The sequence below is a fragment of the Acartia tonsa genome, chromosome 10 (genome assembly GCF_053477335.1).
Source record: "Acartia tonsa isolate MP-2025a chromosome 10, ASM5347733v1, whole genome shotgun sequence".
In the NCBI taxonomy this organism is placed as follows: domain Eukaryota; kingdom Metazoa; phylum Arthropoda; class Copepoda; order Calanoida; family Acartiidae; genus Acartia; species Acartia tonsa.
The window spans coordinates 23066222-23083279 of NC_137269.1; the positions used below are offsets into that span (position 1 = coordinate 23066222).

The 17058-nt window shown below is 32.6% G+C and overlaps 1 protein-coding gene across 1 annotated transcript; it reads left to right on the forward strand.

Moving 5' to 3' along the window:
• The first annotated feature begins 607 nt into the window (after positions 1 to 607).
• LOC145329657 (high-affinity choline transporter 1-like) lies at positions 608 to 15395 on the forward strand. The gene is made up of 20 exons (XM_080174000.1): positions 608 to 653; positions 1099 to 1216; positions 1687 to 1740; positions 2281 to 2374; positions 3725 to 3759; positions 4148 to 4181; positions 4679 to 4773; positions 5218 to 5289; positions 6849 to 6983; positions 7908 to 7993; positions 8543 to 8636; positions 9391 to 9501; positions 9990 to 10076; positions 10400 to 10506; positions 11018 to 11272; positions 11756 to 11856; positions 12579 to 12643; positions 13360 to 13464; positions 14400 to 14459; positions 14838 to 15395. The coding sequence occupies exons 1-20, from the start codon at positions 631 to 633 to the stop codon at positions 14871 to 14873; spliced, it is 1767 nt and encodes a 588-aa protein (XP_080030126.1). The 5' UTR covers positions 608 to 630; the 3' UTR covers positions 14874 to 15395.
• Positions 15396 to 17058: the final 1663 nt, after the last annotated feature.

The window sequence follows — 17058 nt, forward strand, 5'->3', positions numbered from 1 at the left end:
GATATGTTAAACATAAATTTATACAGTTTTCTCCTCTTATAAATAAAAAAAAAGTTATTGTCTTCCTGTTATAGTTGCTCTATCCTTGGGCAAAATTATCCTTGTTTTTTTTTATAAAAAAAAAATATGACATAAAACCATTTTTTATGAATGAAATATTATCTTAAACTTTATTCATCTATCTTGAGTATTTAATCTTGATAATATAACATCACTTCCTTTATTAATTATATTCTAATTCTACAAGATCTAATTTAATGGACAATTAGGCTTCTATTCATAAAATATATGAATGCGGTCTTAATGAAGATTATATTAATTTTAAATTCTATCAAAATTCTACCTTAAGATTTTGAAATATCTATAAAAATATAAATTATCTTATAGACTTACAATTTTGCATATTCAATGTATTAACTTCTAGCATTTATCTTTTTTATCTTTATGGCATTTTGCAAACTCTCAAATAAAGTTTTTAATGTTTTATGAATCTGGTTATTATTAATTATTACCCTATCTATTTGTTATTTAGAAATATACCTTGTTGCATATTTGTTATCATAATAGATAACTTGAACTTATAAATTGAATGAATTATATTTTCTTTCAGAATTGATGAACTAAAGGAAAATGGCGGATGTTGGGGTAACCAGGTAAGGTTAAGTTAGGGTTTGTATACTTCGATTTCTGCAGGGTTAAAGATCATATTGAAGGGTAAACAACAAGTTTTTATGAAAAAATAAACCGCGGCTGCCGAGCCCTGTCTTTATTGTTAAAATTTAATTAATAAAATGCAAATTCTATTTTGTGGTTATTAAAAAGATGTGGTTTGGTCAAACGTTGCAAAAAAAACGTTAAGAATGTATATTATTGAAAATAATGTTTTTTTTTATCAAAGCTACTCAATAAGTTCGTTAATTGGTGTTTTATTAGATACTTATGAGCCTGCATTCTATCTCATTTTTGATAAACAAAATTTCAATCCTGGAACCACTGATCAACATGATACAATCCCATGTGAACTTTTCAAATGGAAAATTTAGAGCGATGTACCTAGTACTTGGGATAATATATAATACCAATTCGATATATTTTTAGCGTTCCGGAGTCAGTTTTAAGCGAGGCATCGGCTGAAATAAAAGATTGTTTGGTAGATCAAGAATTGAAAATTGGCGGTCTTATTGCAATCATCATTTTCTACCTTATAGTTTTACTGGTAAGTTGCCTTAAGAGGCTTAAAAAACATTAATTGGTTGTTTTGAATTTGTGTTCAGATTTTTTTTTTTTTACCTTTTAATGACTTTTTAGTCTTTTAAATTAAACTTTATCTAAAATGGGAATAGATTTATTTTCCTAGATGGTCAATCAGACAAAGTTTTTGGACGATATAATTTCCACAAGCAAGAAGTTCAACTTTTATTATATGGATGAAATTTAAAAGATTTCGTAGCAAAATGAATAAACTTTATACCCTATTATGTGATCGCATTGTTCTTTCTATTTGTCCAATTAAGTGATTACTCATCTACACTTATCTGCATGTATTAAAATATTATTCAATTTAAGTTAAAAATAACTGACCTTCGCACTAAAATGTATTGTATAAACTAAAAATTGTTTTAGGATTGTTCTTCCAAGTGGTTCAATTAAGAGATGAATCATATATCTATTGAATTATTAATTTAGGTTGGATTATATGCAGGATGGAAAAGAAGAAAGGAGGAACAAAACCAGGAACAGGTATGGCAACTCGACAAAGCCCAAATTAGGTCAAAAATCATTCATGTGACGTCATAAAAATGAGGGATTGTCCATCTCTTTTTTAGGGGTTTTCTTTGCCACTCCCCCTCTCATCTCCTTCATTTTTATGACGTCACATGGATCATTTTTTACACAATTTGGCACAATATGGGCTTTGTCTGGAAACTCACCAGGTATAGTTCTAGGTAGCGCCTGTTTTTGGCCAATACAATCTCCCTTATCTAAATATTAATACCGCGCATCTGACATAGCATCAGTAGGAACCATTATAACGTCTTTATTCATAACGTGGTGTTAAATCAAGATTTAAAGATATAATCTCTTTGCTGACGAGCGGATGCGCTGATTGTTGAACCATGGTTGCAGGTTAAGATATAATATAAGGCACAAAATAAGATTTTGTTTTTTTTCATTGCATCTTTGCATGTTATGACCGTTTTAGGTCTTGTAATTTTTCTAACTTGAAATGAATAAATCCTAAGAGGATAATACTTTATTTTCATTTTCAATTGGTTTTAGGTGATGTTGGCAGGACGAGATATTGGTCTGTTTGTTGGTGTGATGACTATGGGTGCTACCTGGGTCGGCGGAGGATTTATCAACGGATCCGCCGAGGAAATTATATTATTTTTCAGTTTGGCTTCGAAAACCGATTAATATCCGGTGGATTAGAACCAGTTCTGAGTCACACTAAAATTAATGTAACGTATCGTCTTATATTTAGTTTTTCACGGCAATAAAAATATACAATCATAATATTAAAACCAGTTTTTTAGTCTGTTCCTTCGGCATCTCGGGGCTGACAAAACTAGTTTTAATCTTATAATCTTTCATTCTAATATACGCGGAAAGCTGTCTATAATACGATGCGATAAATGAATATTATACAGTAAGACCCACTAAAAAGTATTTTTTTAGGGTGTACTGCCCATATTTCCTATTATATCATCAAAAGTTGTATATGTCCTTGTTCTATACATTTCCACATAAGACTATATAAAAATTAAAATTTTACTATCATTAACAAGGAGATTTTTAAAGCAAAAGTTTTGAAAAAGTGACTATTTACATGAAACGACCTTTTTAGCAAAATTAAGGTAAAAATGCTTTTATTTTTGTTACCAGGAGAAACTATCTTACTATAGTTTTTTACTGCCTTATTTTGATTTCATTAAGAAAAATCAAATACCTTGATTCATTTTAAGATTCATCTTAAAACTTATATAAAACAAGGATGAAAACATCCATAAAAGCGAAGCTCTGAAACGGTACGACAAACGGACATTAACATTTGTATAATGTCAGAACTGAATAATCAGAATGCGAATGTATAAGAGTCAAAGCAAAATTGTAAGTATATTTGTTAAAAAACTGCTTGATACAGGATAATGATTATGGACATACTTACATTTTTAAAACTTGATTATAGAGTTGCTTCGCTTATAATATTGTACTTTGTTGTCCTAGGAATCAGTATACCAAAAATCAGACCAATCGGATAATTAGGTCAAATACAAATTTGTTGTTAAAAATGTAAAAAAATTAACATGTTTAAAATGGACGTACAGACATTCTGGTAATGATTATAGAGTTGTTACGCTTTCTAACTTGTACCTAACTATTACAGGAATCAACATGCAAAATTTGAAATCGATAGGACAATTCTAACATGCCTAAATTAACGAAAAAAGCTATTTAAAAAAGTAAAAAAATCAACATGTTTAAAATGGACGTACGGACATTTTGGTAATGATTATAGAGTTGCTACGCTTTCTAAATCGTACCTAATTACTACAGGAATCATCATGCAAAATTTGAAATCGATAGGACAATTCTAACATGTCTAAATTAACAAAAAAAGCTATCCGTGACGGACGGACGGACGGACGGACGGACGGACGGACGGACCGACCCTAATTATAGAAAAGCTTCGCTTTTAATTGTAATATAATATAATTAACACAGGCTGCATATAAATATGGATTAGTTTGGACCTTGGTAAGTAGAAATTCATTTTTAATCATACTTTATTTCAAACCAAGTAGAGGTTACGTCCCTAGAGGCCTCTTAGGGCACACTCAACAAAAAAAATTGAGGGGAGTGGGGAGTATATATTTTTCTAGGAGTGATTTATCTTGGAAGGGTGGTATATAATTATAAACTTTCCCAGGACCTATATGAAGCTACACTGTAAAGGAGAATCATATTGGTTAGCAATATTATTCGGTATATACAGACACACACACATCCTGTTAATTTTATATAAGGGTTACGAATCTGCAATATAACTGTTACACCGCCAACGATCTTTGTACATGGGAAAAAATTAAAGGTTTCGTGATTTTCATTTTTTTTCAAAATTTGCAAGATAATTTAATTTTTTTAGGCTCCGTTTGGTTACAGCATCTCTCTTATTATAAGTAAGTTATATACATTTGTTTTATAGTTTTTATAGGTTGCTACGCTACAATGATTATAAATATATTGTTTTAGTAACTCAGCTACTGTATGATTATGTCTTTTCCACAGACTAAAAAACTTGTTTAAATTTGCTGAATATATCATAGGCCTGTCTGAATTGGTTCTATTGGTTCTATTGGATTCAGAATCAAATTAAGATTACTTTTTTTATGGATATAATTGTTTTTTTTTTCAGTATGGCTTTAAAACCGATTAATATCCGCTGGATTAGAACCGTTGTTCAGCTATACTGAAAAATCGTGTATAGCATCATATTACTGACAATTTTCCACGAATATTAAAATAAAAATCTAAAATTAATACCAGTTTTGTCAGCCCGGGCCTTTGGGCCTTTAGGGCTATCAATACAAGTTCAAATCTTATAATTTTTCTTTTTAATATCCGCGGAAAAAAGCTGTCTATAATACGATGCGATAAATAACTATCATCTCCTTAGGTGGAACCTTTTTTGCCCGACGAATGAGAGAAAGTGAATATGTGACCATGATTGATCCTTTCACTCAGAAATATGGAAAATTCGGCGCGCTTCAGGTAACACACCATAGCACTTGTCTATTATTTAAAGCAGTAATGGTTTTTTGTCTGAAGTTTAAGATCTCAATAACTACTGGACCGACTGGGTTCTCTCATTTAGGTATACCTTACATAGGTCCTGTGATGGTTTTAGTCTATTTTTTTTTACATTTAAGTATTGGAAGGGTTTTAAGCTTTTTTCATATCCCCTCCCTGCCCCTTCGAATGCGAGCCCCTAAATGTTTGAGGCAAAGCCGCTAGTTTTACTATAATTCACAATGACTCATTGAAAATTAAACTTAATTTCAAATTTCAAGATCTACATTAATGGCATGTAAAATCTGTGAAAGATAAAAAAAATTTGAAAATCGGACCAAAAACTTCGCTACTAAAAACATAATTTATATATGCAAAGCGTTAAATTAGGTGGCGATCAGTGAATTTTTAACAAATAAATTGTAGGCGATCCCCGCAGCCATTTCCGAGATCTTTTGGAGTGCCAGTATTCTTGGTGCCCTCGGCTCTACTTTGCAGGTATATTCAGAGTTTGCAGTCAGTATGTATTACAGTTTACTGTTGTTGCTTTAAATTTTTTATGAATTTTACTTCACTAATAACTATGTAATTACTAGCTTTCGTAACAATCATTAATTTTTTGGATAAGACGTAGGACAAAAAAATATACACATCTCGAATGCAATGGTAATTATTGGTTTAAAAGTTTGGACACTAATGGTTTGTAACCAACCAATCAAAATTCAATAAGAGTAGTGTACCCAAAGTTTTTAAGCAAACGAATAAGATAAGGTAGTTATAAAACTTTGGATACTAGAGTTAATTCCAGTGCAATGTCCCCTTCCTCCTTTAGAATAATAAAATTGTAATTTTTTTCACATCAAAGCAGATTTTCTTTAGCTAAAATATCCTTCTGTATTGACAACTTACACAGAATTATCAAAATAATAATTTCTTTTTCTTATCTAATCATGGTTCTGTAAATTACTAAATAATTTATACAAGTAAAAAAAAACCTGTATTTTAAATATTTAAGCAAGCCCTATAATTTTATAGATGAATTAAACTGATAATGAGGATATTAAATTACTTCCGTATAAAAAAAAACATTGTCTTTATATACATTAGAATAGCCATTCAAAGGGTATCAGAATAGCAATACTTTTATTATCTAAAAATTGTTTAGCGCAAATAGAAAGACTTTTACGGTATAAAAAGTACATTTACCAATATGATATACGCCGATTTTTAGCAAAGTTGTGACATTTTTGCGGACGTGATTTAACACTGTAAAAACGAATAAAAAATTGATGTATTTTTGAAAGACAGATTATGTCAAACTTGTATGTTCACTTCATACAATAATATACAGAGTTGTCGGTAAAAGTACATTGGTATATAAAACACAAAAAAGTAGTAAAATGGCCGTATGGACATTCTCTAACCATTACAAAATTGCTAAGCTATCGTACATAACCATTACAGAAATCACCATGCCAAGCTTGAAATCTCTAGGACAATTCTAATATGCCTTAATTTACGGAAGGAACAGAAAGACGGAGCGACTATAATTATAGAAAAGCTTCGCTTTTAAAATATGTTGCTTAAGTATATGTGAAAACTATTATATTTACAAAATTATAAAACATCCCTCAAAAATAAACCACCCCTCCCCCTGGCCCCCCTGGCTGGAGGTGTAGGTAGATGAGTGTATTAGCGGGTGTAGAGGGTCGGACACCTATGGGGGTGTAAACAACCCCTTTATTTTTGCAACGGGTTGGAAAAACCTCCATTTTGCAAGCCTCTTGTTGTATTTATTATTTAATCCCTTTTGAATCATGGAAAGAAAATGAAGTAGCGGGTTTCGTCGTATTTTTACAGTCGGTTTTGATATAGTTATTTTATTTTATTTTAAGTTAGGTTAGGTAAATATTATTGATTGCCACACAGGGTTAAGAAATTGGCCCCGCAGGGTTAGAGCCCCCCGCAAGTGCTAGAAATTGGAGAACAGCTACTGTGAAAATACGACGAAACCCGCTACTTCGTTTTCTTTGCATGATCCTCGCTTTTTCTATCAGGTTATCCTGGCGTTGGAAGAGACAACCTCAATTATCGTGAGTGCAGTTGTGGCTGTTCTCTACACCTTGCTGGGAGGCCTCATATCTGTCGCATACACAGATGTGGTTCAAATGTTTTTCATTGTCTTTGGGCTGGTAAGTATTTTTCCCGAATCGCTTCGAAACCGATTATTATCTGCTGGATTAGAACCAGTTATGGACCAAATCATGTACCGTATCGTATTACAGACAAGTTTCGTAAAAATAAAATCAAAGAATAACGGAATGAAACCGATAATTTTTCATTTTACTATCCACATAAAGCTGTCTATAATACGATCCGCTAAAAAGCTAATATAACTATCGCTATCAATTACAGAACAAAGGGGGAGGTCATTTTCTAGTAAATTCCGTAAAAGTGTGTAAAGGTGTGTGTGTTATAAGGCCTAAAAATAGTAGTAGAACGATAAGGTGCTCCCTATTGTTCTATTCAATAGGGAATACAAATATATAGAGCACCTTATCGTTCTACTACTATTTTTAGGCCTTATAACACATACACCTTTACGGAATTTACTAGAAAATGACCTCCCCCTTTGTAATGTTATTTATTAATTTTAGGGTTAGGCAGGTAAGCCTTTTTAAATTAAATATGTTACGCATATTTGCAGGTATACCTTTATCTACAGATTCTTGCCTTATGCTTTTGTCGCGCCCTTCATATACATATTAGTCAAATGACTTGGATTTTTTTACTTCCTATTCGCCTTAATATTTACTCTTTTTAATTAATAAAGTGGTTGCGCCCCTTGCATCTAGGGGATCTATATTCGAAGGAATAAGAAACAACAAAATTTAGCCTAAAACACAACAAGACTTATTTATAAAAAAAAAAAAGTAGTCTAAAACCATATCAGGACCTGTAAGAAACTTAACTGTAAAGGAAAACTATATTAGTTCAGCGGCTAGCGAGATCCTTCACTACAGACAAAAAAGCTTACTACTTTATAAAATAGAATAGGTCAAAAAAGGTAAAAAAAATTTATTATAATTATCCTATATAGATAATTGTTTTTTTAGTTTTTGGCCTTACCTTTTGCGTACCTGAATGAAAATGTAACTAATATCTACGAGGAAAAACTTCCTGGCAGCGAGTCACCGGCCTGGTAACATATTTTTTTCAATATAAGATTTTTTACATTTTGGTTGTGTCCGTAGGTTTGTTTGTATATCAGATAATCTGCTTGATAGGAGGCTATGTAAAGAGGGAGATATGGAAAGTGTCATGTATGACGTCATGAAAATATGTCTAAAATGGAAGGATGAGAGGAGAAGTGGTAAAGGATACCCTTACAAAGAGATAGATTTAGGCGTATTTTAATGACGTCACACATAACACTTTCCGTATCATCTGTAAAAAAGTAAAAAATTAAAATCAAGTGTTTAATAATTATTCTGTTATTTCATTTCTTAATTGTGGTCAGATTGCAAAATATTATTTTTAGGAATATGTCGTATGGATAAAAAACGACGCATTATTAGTGGAGCATTTTTAATATATTTCGTTTTAACTAAACACAATAAAGGAACAAGAGCATTTAGCATCCAAGGTTTCGGGGTTAAAGGGTTTTTTACCCCCTCAATCTTTAAAACACTTAAGTTGTGACCTTTAAAAAAAGCTTGGACATCCGTAATCAAGAGATTAAATGTTTCAGGTATGGAGAAATTAAAGAGCACCAGATAGGAGTTTGGGTGGATGAAGTGTTCCTGTTACTCTGTGGTGGTATCCCATGGCAGTGTTATTATCAGGTACTAACAATACATCCATACAGGATTAAATCCCGGGGCGGGGGGGGGGGGACATTGGGCTTTTTTTCCTCTAGTCCCCAAAGTTTCTTATTCTTATTCGTTGGCCAAACAACTTTAGTGACTTCAATTGAATTTTGATTAGTTGGTTCATGAATTTGAGTGTCCAAACATTTCAACCACTATCTTTAATCTATAGAAGGGGTAAGAAGGGAAGTACAAAAACTCATGGATGGACGGATAATGTGATTTAAAAAGCAGATGTGCAGTGGTCACAATTAATGAAGATATATTCATACGAATAAAAATCACGGAAAAATTACCGAAAGACCAACGGACCAAGTAAATTATATACTTGATTTAAATTGGTATCTTAAATCACTAGCTTTTCTTAAACAACCAACCGAGAAAATCAAATTTGAAATTTCGCTTATAGCGTTACAGACTGACATACAGTCAAACTAATTGAATTACAGGCTAGGTTCGCTCATAAAAAATATATCAAACTAATTTAGAATATTCTTTGTTTATTGCAGAATATTTCATCAGGACTCTGCAGCCTCGAGTCAGCCGCCACTAAGCAGCAGAAAAGAATTTTAAAAATCAGCTGGGAGTCGAAACCTGATCAAAATATTTATGACAATTCCTCTTTTCAAAAAACTTTTAATGTATCAAAACAAGTTAAAATTATAAGCTGAGTCGCAGCTGCCGAGCCCTGATTTTTACATAGATTTTATTTTAGATATTATTTTTTCAGAGAGTTTTGTCAAGTAAGACAGCCTTGCGTGCCCAGATGCTTTCGTATGGTGGAGCCGCTATTGCCCTGATTATGACCGGTCCTTCAGTCCTCTTTGGAGCCATTGGAAAGGTAGGTCTTTAAAAAGCGCAGCTTCTAAACAAAAACTAACTTTCTGACTGTTTTTAACGACCTTTAAATCCTTTTTTGGGGTAAAGTTTATTTGCATAAAGTAAACCTTAATTGTCAAAACTTGGTGTATATTATCATTTTTTTTATTTAAATTATTTCATATTAGAGTTTTTAAAGCAGCTTTTAAGCAGCCTAATTAAAAATGACATCATACAATACAAATGACAAATGATATTCCAGTATATATTGTAATTGACCAATGGGGAAATGTATACAGGCCTATCATTGGTCATTTGTATTGCATGACGTCATTTTTTATTAAGCACTTTAATCTGCTTCTAAGAAAGAAAATCTTTTATCAATATGTGATGGTTTAAATAGTTTGATATTTTTGGGAGTGGTATAACCCACTCATCTTCTTACACCCATTGAAAATCTTTAATCTAAGGATTTGATGAATGCATTGAATATATATTTTCTTGTTTTAGGCAACAGATTGGGTTGGGGCTGGGTTGATGGAATCTGAGGGATCTTGTCAACTTAACTCTAAAGTTATTCTACCCTTAGCACTACAGGTATAAGTTTTATAAATTTGAATCAAATTTAAAAAGTTTAATAGCCAGAATAACTATAAAATGTTATTGTAAAACGTTCCTAATTTTTACGTTTCCCTAAGCGCGAAAAACCACTAAAAATTGTTTTGAAAGGGCTCAATTTATCTAAAACAAAACCCACAAATTCTACCCTAGAATCTACTCTTGATAGCTTAAAATGATTGGGATGGAAATGACAATACAATCTTGATAATTCTAAATAATTAACTAAGGAAGGAATTTTTTTTAAATTTGGGTAAGTAGGGAAGAAGGATGAAGGAGAGATAAATGACATTTTTATTTAGTATCTGACCCCTCCCGCTGTGGCCTTCTTTGGACTTGGAGCTGTTTCTGCCGCTGTTATGTCGTCAACAGATTCTTCTATGTTGTCCGCTTCTACTATGCTTGCCAGGTAAGCCTTTATTTTGTGATATCAAATGGTTTCAAACATTTGGCAGATTTTGGATCTTTGAATAACTTGTATTCGCTTCACAGCTTAATAACTTTACACATTTGTATGTAGTATTAAAGTAAAAGAATAGAGGGTGCATGAGCTATATAACTAACCCCTTCAGGCAGAGACCCTATCCCGACTATGTATTGGGACTAAATCAACTAATAGCGTCGGAAATATAAATACAGTCCCAAAAAATTACAAAAAGCAAATTGCTATCAGACGGAAAGGGTCTGCGCCATTTGGGGCAGGTAGTTGACTGGATTGTGTTAATATACATTATGTTGCTGTACTTAGCATTTGTAAACTTTTATTATATTTAATTTAGGGTTTTTAAAAAGCCTTCGTCTATATAACAATTCTTTTATAATAATAGTATAATTTAATTGTCTTAAAAGTTAAAGCAAAAATATTTTGTTTCTTTGTTGAAATCTTATCATATGTTTTAAGAATAAACTTTTTTTCTCAGGAACTTTTATCACAAAGTGTTGCGCCCCAACTGTTCTGAGAAGGAAGTTCTGTGGGCCCTGTATGTCCTGATAGCCATCAACTGTCTGGTCGCCACTCTGCTCGCCATCTTCTACGGCAGCATCTACGATCTTTTTGTGCTGTGTTCCGACTTTATGTTTGTGATTGTGTTCCCCCAGCTTGTGTTTGTGCTGTACTGGGATATGACCAACACTTATGGCAGCGTCACCTCCTTTGTTCTGGTTATCATTCTCAGGTATAGGCAATTTATTTGTAGTTGCAACTAATTAAGAACGTTTATAGGGTTTAAAATTAGGGGTTTAAAAGGTTTTATTGGGGTAATCTAATGTATTTTTTAAAATTTTGACAGAGGTGAAATGAGGGGTTTCAAAGTCTGAGGGAGGAAATACTTATTTCACCCCCCCCCCCCCACCCTCTTAGACTAATTACATTTTTAAATATAAGTACATCTAAAGTGTATTACTATTTATTTGTCTGCGATTAATAGACTCTATTCTCCGCATTATAGTTGCCCAAAGAAAGTTGTCATTTGTGGTAGAAAAATCAATCAAATCAAATTACATACAATTTCCTTTTTCTTTCCAGCATGCAGCAATCAACAAATAAGCTTTTTACTACTTAAAAATCATAAGTTGTGTATGTTATTTTTTAAAATTAAGTCATATCTGCTATTTTAACACTTACAATCTGACAGACCAAAAATAAAAAATTTATTTAGACTTTTGGTCGGAGAGGAAAAGTTGGGAATTTCTCCAACCTTCAGCTTTGGAACTATTTACAACTCTGGATGCTTCGAGGAAGATGGCAGCAGAATTCCAGGTATAAACTAACAAAGCAATTTAATATTATACTAGAATTTAGGGGAATATTCGTGCTGCTGGATCCAGGAACATTGTATTTAATAATCCCAGCAATATTTTACAATGAACTGCACTTAACTCTTAAAACCATATCTAGACATATAAGAAGTTTCACTGTAAATGAGAACCATATCGGTTCTGCGAGATCCATCGCTAAAGACAGAAAAGTTATATAATAGGATATAATTTTTTTTTTTTTTTTTGGGGGGGGGGGGCAGATAAAAAGGTACAAAAGTACAAACTTATTTTAAAAGCAAAATATTTAATCTTATCGAAGCAGTATGTTAGTGGTGCACTTTTAAAACTTGCATACATTCTTGGATTATTGATTAAATGGGACCTTATGACCTAAGGGAAGAGAGAGAGAGTAGACAATGGGCTGTTTATTACACTAGTTCCCAAAGTTGTAAAATAACGTTATTATTATTCGTTGGCTTAACAACTTTGGGGACTTTAACTGAATTTTTATTGGTTAATTTATTAAACTGAGTGTTCAAACGTTTCAACCAGTAATTTTAATCTACAGAAGGAGTAATTTTTGTGTCATCATTGGATATATGCATCAATTTGTCTGTCATTGTCTTATTCCTTTAGATCCCTGCCGAAAGGATAAATTAATCTTTTTGTTTCTTTGTTTCGCCCGTAGACAATTGAGGAGAATCATCCTTGTTTTTATTTTAGAATATACGCCGGACGACTGCGAAGGAGCTGTGCCTTTCAGAACTATAGTCACACTTATTGGCATAGTAAGTAGATTATCATATTTATTAAAGTAAATGGATGTTGGTATGTTTGTCCATGTGATAAGATGGTTTTATGCTGTTTTCCAAGACAATTTAAAAAGTATCAAAACTTCAAGGAAATTTAGTGTTTTCCTTCAAAGTACCTTGTAATTTATTTCAACTTAAAGGGAGGGGGAGGGGGATGATCAGTGCTTGCCAGGCACTTTAAAGAAAACACCGTAAATGTATCTATTAATTTGTTATTAATTATGGGATATTATAAATTTGTCAATACTGCGTTAATTTCTTACATACGAGCAGCAACGCCCGTAGCCTCTAGAGCAGTACTAAAAATAGCTTAAAACCATCCCAAGACTTAAATCTAAAAAGAAACAGCTCTTGTGAAGCTTACTAATAAAGAGAACTCTATGGTTCAGAAGCTTTTGAGATCTTAAGCTACAGACAAAAAAACCTTACTACTTTATAGAATACTACCGACTACGGAGTCGACCCCACCCTCACTTTAAATATTTGTTTTTAAAAAATGGGGAAGGCATTTTTTAGGATGGTAGTACCTTCCCCCAATATAGTCATAAATAATACCAGGACCTGAGAAGCTACACTGTAGAGAACCATATCGGTTCAGCAATTACAGAGATCCATAGGTACAGACATACACACAGAAAGACACAGATCCTGTTACTTTTATACATGAATGATATATTTGTGCTTTTGTTTAGATAATCCACATGTCTACTACCTACCTGACCTACTTCCTATTTGTAAAGAAGCGTGTATCCCTGAAATACGATTTCCTTAACTGCTATCAGAAAATGGGAACAGAGGTTAGTTTTTTTATATTTTGTATCATATAGGTTTATTTTATGTAATTTGTTTAATATAATCATATTTCATTTATTTCATTTCCTTGCAGCTATTTCCATATAACTATACTTCCTATAATTGGGGGAGTCCTAACCCAGCGGGGCTACTTTTTACCCAAATTAACCTAACCTAACGTATTTTACAAAAAAAAATATAGGAAGTGAAATTATATGAATTGTAACTTGTATGAAATGATATTTCACCGTATTGTACCCATGGAGAAACATTAAAAATAGCGAAGCGAAGATATTCAAGAAAAATCGTTAAACAGAGAAAAGAAAGGATAGAATACCATACTTAAGTTAAAATTTGAAATGACACATAATAATAGTCCTAGGGACAGTTCTTCTGATTTAATCAGATTACAATTAACTCTTTAATTTAAAAATATTACGAATTATTAAATAGTATTCACGCTTAATTTTAGAGAGAGATTAAATTCCAAGGGCATATCTCTGAACATTGAATTTACCCTGTTTATACCTTTTTAAAAGCGAAGCTTTTCTAAAATTAGGGTCGGTCCGTCCGTCCGTCCGTCCGTAACGGATAGCTTTTTTCGTTAATTTAGGCATGGGACAAATATAAGTATGTTCAAAAACATTATCCTGTATCCAGCAGTTTTTCAACAAATTTACTTACAATTTTGGTTCGACTCTTATACATTTATATTTTGATTATTCAGTTCTGACACTATACAAATGTTAATGTCCGTTTGTCCTACCGTTTCAGTGCTTTGCTTTTATGGATGTTTTCATCCTTGTTTCTATTACCATGCTTCTTTTTCCCGAAAAACGTTTATGAAATAATTTCCTAACAACTAAAACTTTTAAAACAGTTAATATAAATGGGAATATAAATTCAATACACATCTTTTGAATAGTTTTATCCATTTAAGGTTGTGGCTAGCACAAGTAGACATATAAAAGAAGAATTTCAAATGGCTGACTTTGAAAAGGTTTGTACTTGGGTATATAAACAGGAATTCTTTCCATATATGTGTGTGTCTGTTAGGTTTTAGCGAAGAATCTCGCAAACAGCTGAATCGATTTGGTTATCCTTTACAGTGAAGCCCCCCACTCGCTACCCTTAAGTGAACAAAGAGGCCTCTAGTAAGATGATTTTAGGGAATTTACCATTACACACATTTCAGGGGCGTCCAAGCTTTTTAATTTGGGGAAGGGGTAAAATTTCCCCCCCCCCCCCACCAAAAAAAAAAGATTTTTACCCCGGGGGTAAATCTGTTGCAAATATTTTTTTGTTAGGGATTTTTATTTGGGGAGGGGGGGGGAGGGAGAAGGAGTGGTAAAAACTAATAATTTTCTTTATATTTCAGAGCACCAAAGGTATTTCAAACGCTGGCTACAATTAGAAAAGAAACTTGTATAATCAAATCAGTATTAGAACAACATTGTGGATTTTTATTTGATTAATATGTGCATACAAAAAGCTGTTGGAAAATTATTGTATTCTAATTTATAAAGTTGTAAGCTTTTTCTGTCTGTAGCGAAGAATGTCAGTAACTGCTAAACCGATATGGTTTATTTTACAATGAAGCTTTTTATAAGTCCTGGGATGGTTTTAGGCTATTCAATTTTTATGAATAAGTCTGGGTATGGTTTTGGTCTATTTTTTGCTAGGGGCGCAGCCGCTAGTTCAAACAACAGGGCTAAAGATAAAATAAAATGATAAATAATTCGTATTGGTAAATATTATTAAATTTAAACTCTACATTGAAAATAATATCATATCTCCACAACTCATTAAGTTCAAAACTATTTAAAAGATTATTTGTTTATTAGTAACTCAGTTGCTCTATAATCAGTTGGTGTACGTCTGTCACTAAATATGACTTTCATACACAGTCGCTTTGCCAACGCAAACCACAATAAAAGCATAAAAATTAATTGATAAAATGTCAATTAAAGATTACATATTTATTTACTTAATTATGTCAAAAGTTTTTCATAATAATAATTATTTCTTACATCGTATCATAAACAGCTTTCCGTGGATATAAAAATGTACAATTATAAGATTAAACCAGTTTTTTAGCCCCGAGATGCCGAAGGCACGAGCTAAAAAACTGGTTTTAATTTTATGATTGTACATTTTTGTATTCGTAGAAAATTGGATACAATACGATGCTAGACATAGTTTTTTCGCATTGATGAGAACCGGTTCCTATCCACCGGATTCGAATGAATACGAGAATAGTTATTTCTCGTATCGTATTATAAACGGCTTTCCGCGGATATAGAGTGTACAATTATAAGATTAAAACTAGTTTTTTTAGCCCCGAGGTGCCGGAGGCACCGGCTAAAAAAACTGGTTTTAATCTTATGATTGTACATTTCTATATTCGTAGAAAACTGGATATAATACGATGCCAGACATAGTTTTTTCGTATGGATGAGAACCGGTTCCTATCCACCGGATTCGAATGAATACGAGAAAAATAATTATGTGTTTGATTAAGTGGACACATTACAAACTTTCCCGATTGTGTATTACTTTTGAGGAACACGATTCAAATTACGTCATATTTTTCTTTCCCGAAAAAGGGAAGGGGGAAAGAAAATCTTTTATCCCATCTCTTTTTTCTTCCCCCCTTCCCTTTTTTTTCTTTCCCCCTTCCCTTTTTCGGGAAAGAAATATATGACGTAACTGGAATCATGTTCCTCAAAAGTAATACAAAATCGGGAAAGTTTGTAATGTGTCGATTTAGTGTTGCGCTTTTTATGAGCTAAATTTTCTTGTAAGTATTATATTTGTGATTTACTAAATAATTTTTACTGCGTTTTATAAATGCACCATTTAATTGGTAAATTACAAAAATATGCACATTTTAAATTTTTTGTTGCAATACAAAAATATTCGATATCAAGAATTTAAATATAATTATAAATAAATTTAATTGTAATATCTTAAACTATTATAAAATTAAAATAAATTATATCAATACATACAGTTTTATGTGTACATCTATGTATAATACAAAGTACAACGATTTCTGTCTGTCCGTCTGAAGCTTAATATCTCGTTAGCCGTTGAACCGATTGGGCTCTTCAGGGAATATAGCTACTGCTCCTGCGGAGGTTTTAAGCTATTTTCTTTTGGGGTGTGGTTGTCCCAAAAAAGAACCTTATCGGAAACTTATTTATTATATACTAAAATATGCTTGAATTAGACAAGAAAATGCGTGATTGGTTCATTTTAGCGACAAATGAAATAAAAATAAACTATTAACACCATAGGCGTCCAAGGGGGGGGGGGTAATGGGGCGATTACCCCCCCCCCCCCAAACGAATTTGGGGGTGCCCCCAAAATTTTTTTCATTTTACCCCCCCCCCCCATTTAAAATTTACCCCTACCCTGGGGGTGCCCCAACCATTTAGGAGGGGGTATTTACCCCCCCCCCCCAAACAATTTTGGGGGGGGTAAATACCCCCCCCAAAATAGAAAATAGCTTCGCGCGCATTTTTAATACTAAATTTTTGATAAAATTTAACTTACCCCCCCTAAAAATTTTACCCCGGGGGTAAATTTTGGGGGGG

Excerpts from the sequence above, each read along its gene's own strand:
- LOC145329657 (XM_080174000.1), top strand. The coding sequence starts at position 631 with ATGGCGGATGTTGGGGTAACCAG. Across the intron at positions 11,857-12,578 it reads AGATGGCAGCAGAATTCCAG|AATATACGCCGGACGACTGC; the intron begins GTATAAACTAAC and ends TTTTTATTTTAG. Across the intron at positions 12,644-13,359 it reads TAGTCACACTTATTGGCATA|ATAATCCACATGTCTACTAC; the intron begins GTAAGTAGATTA and ends GCTTTTGTTTAG.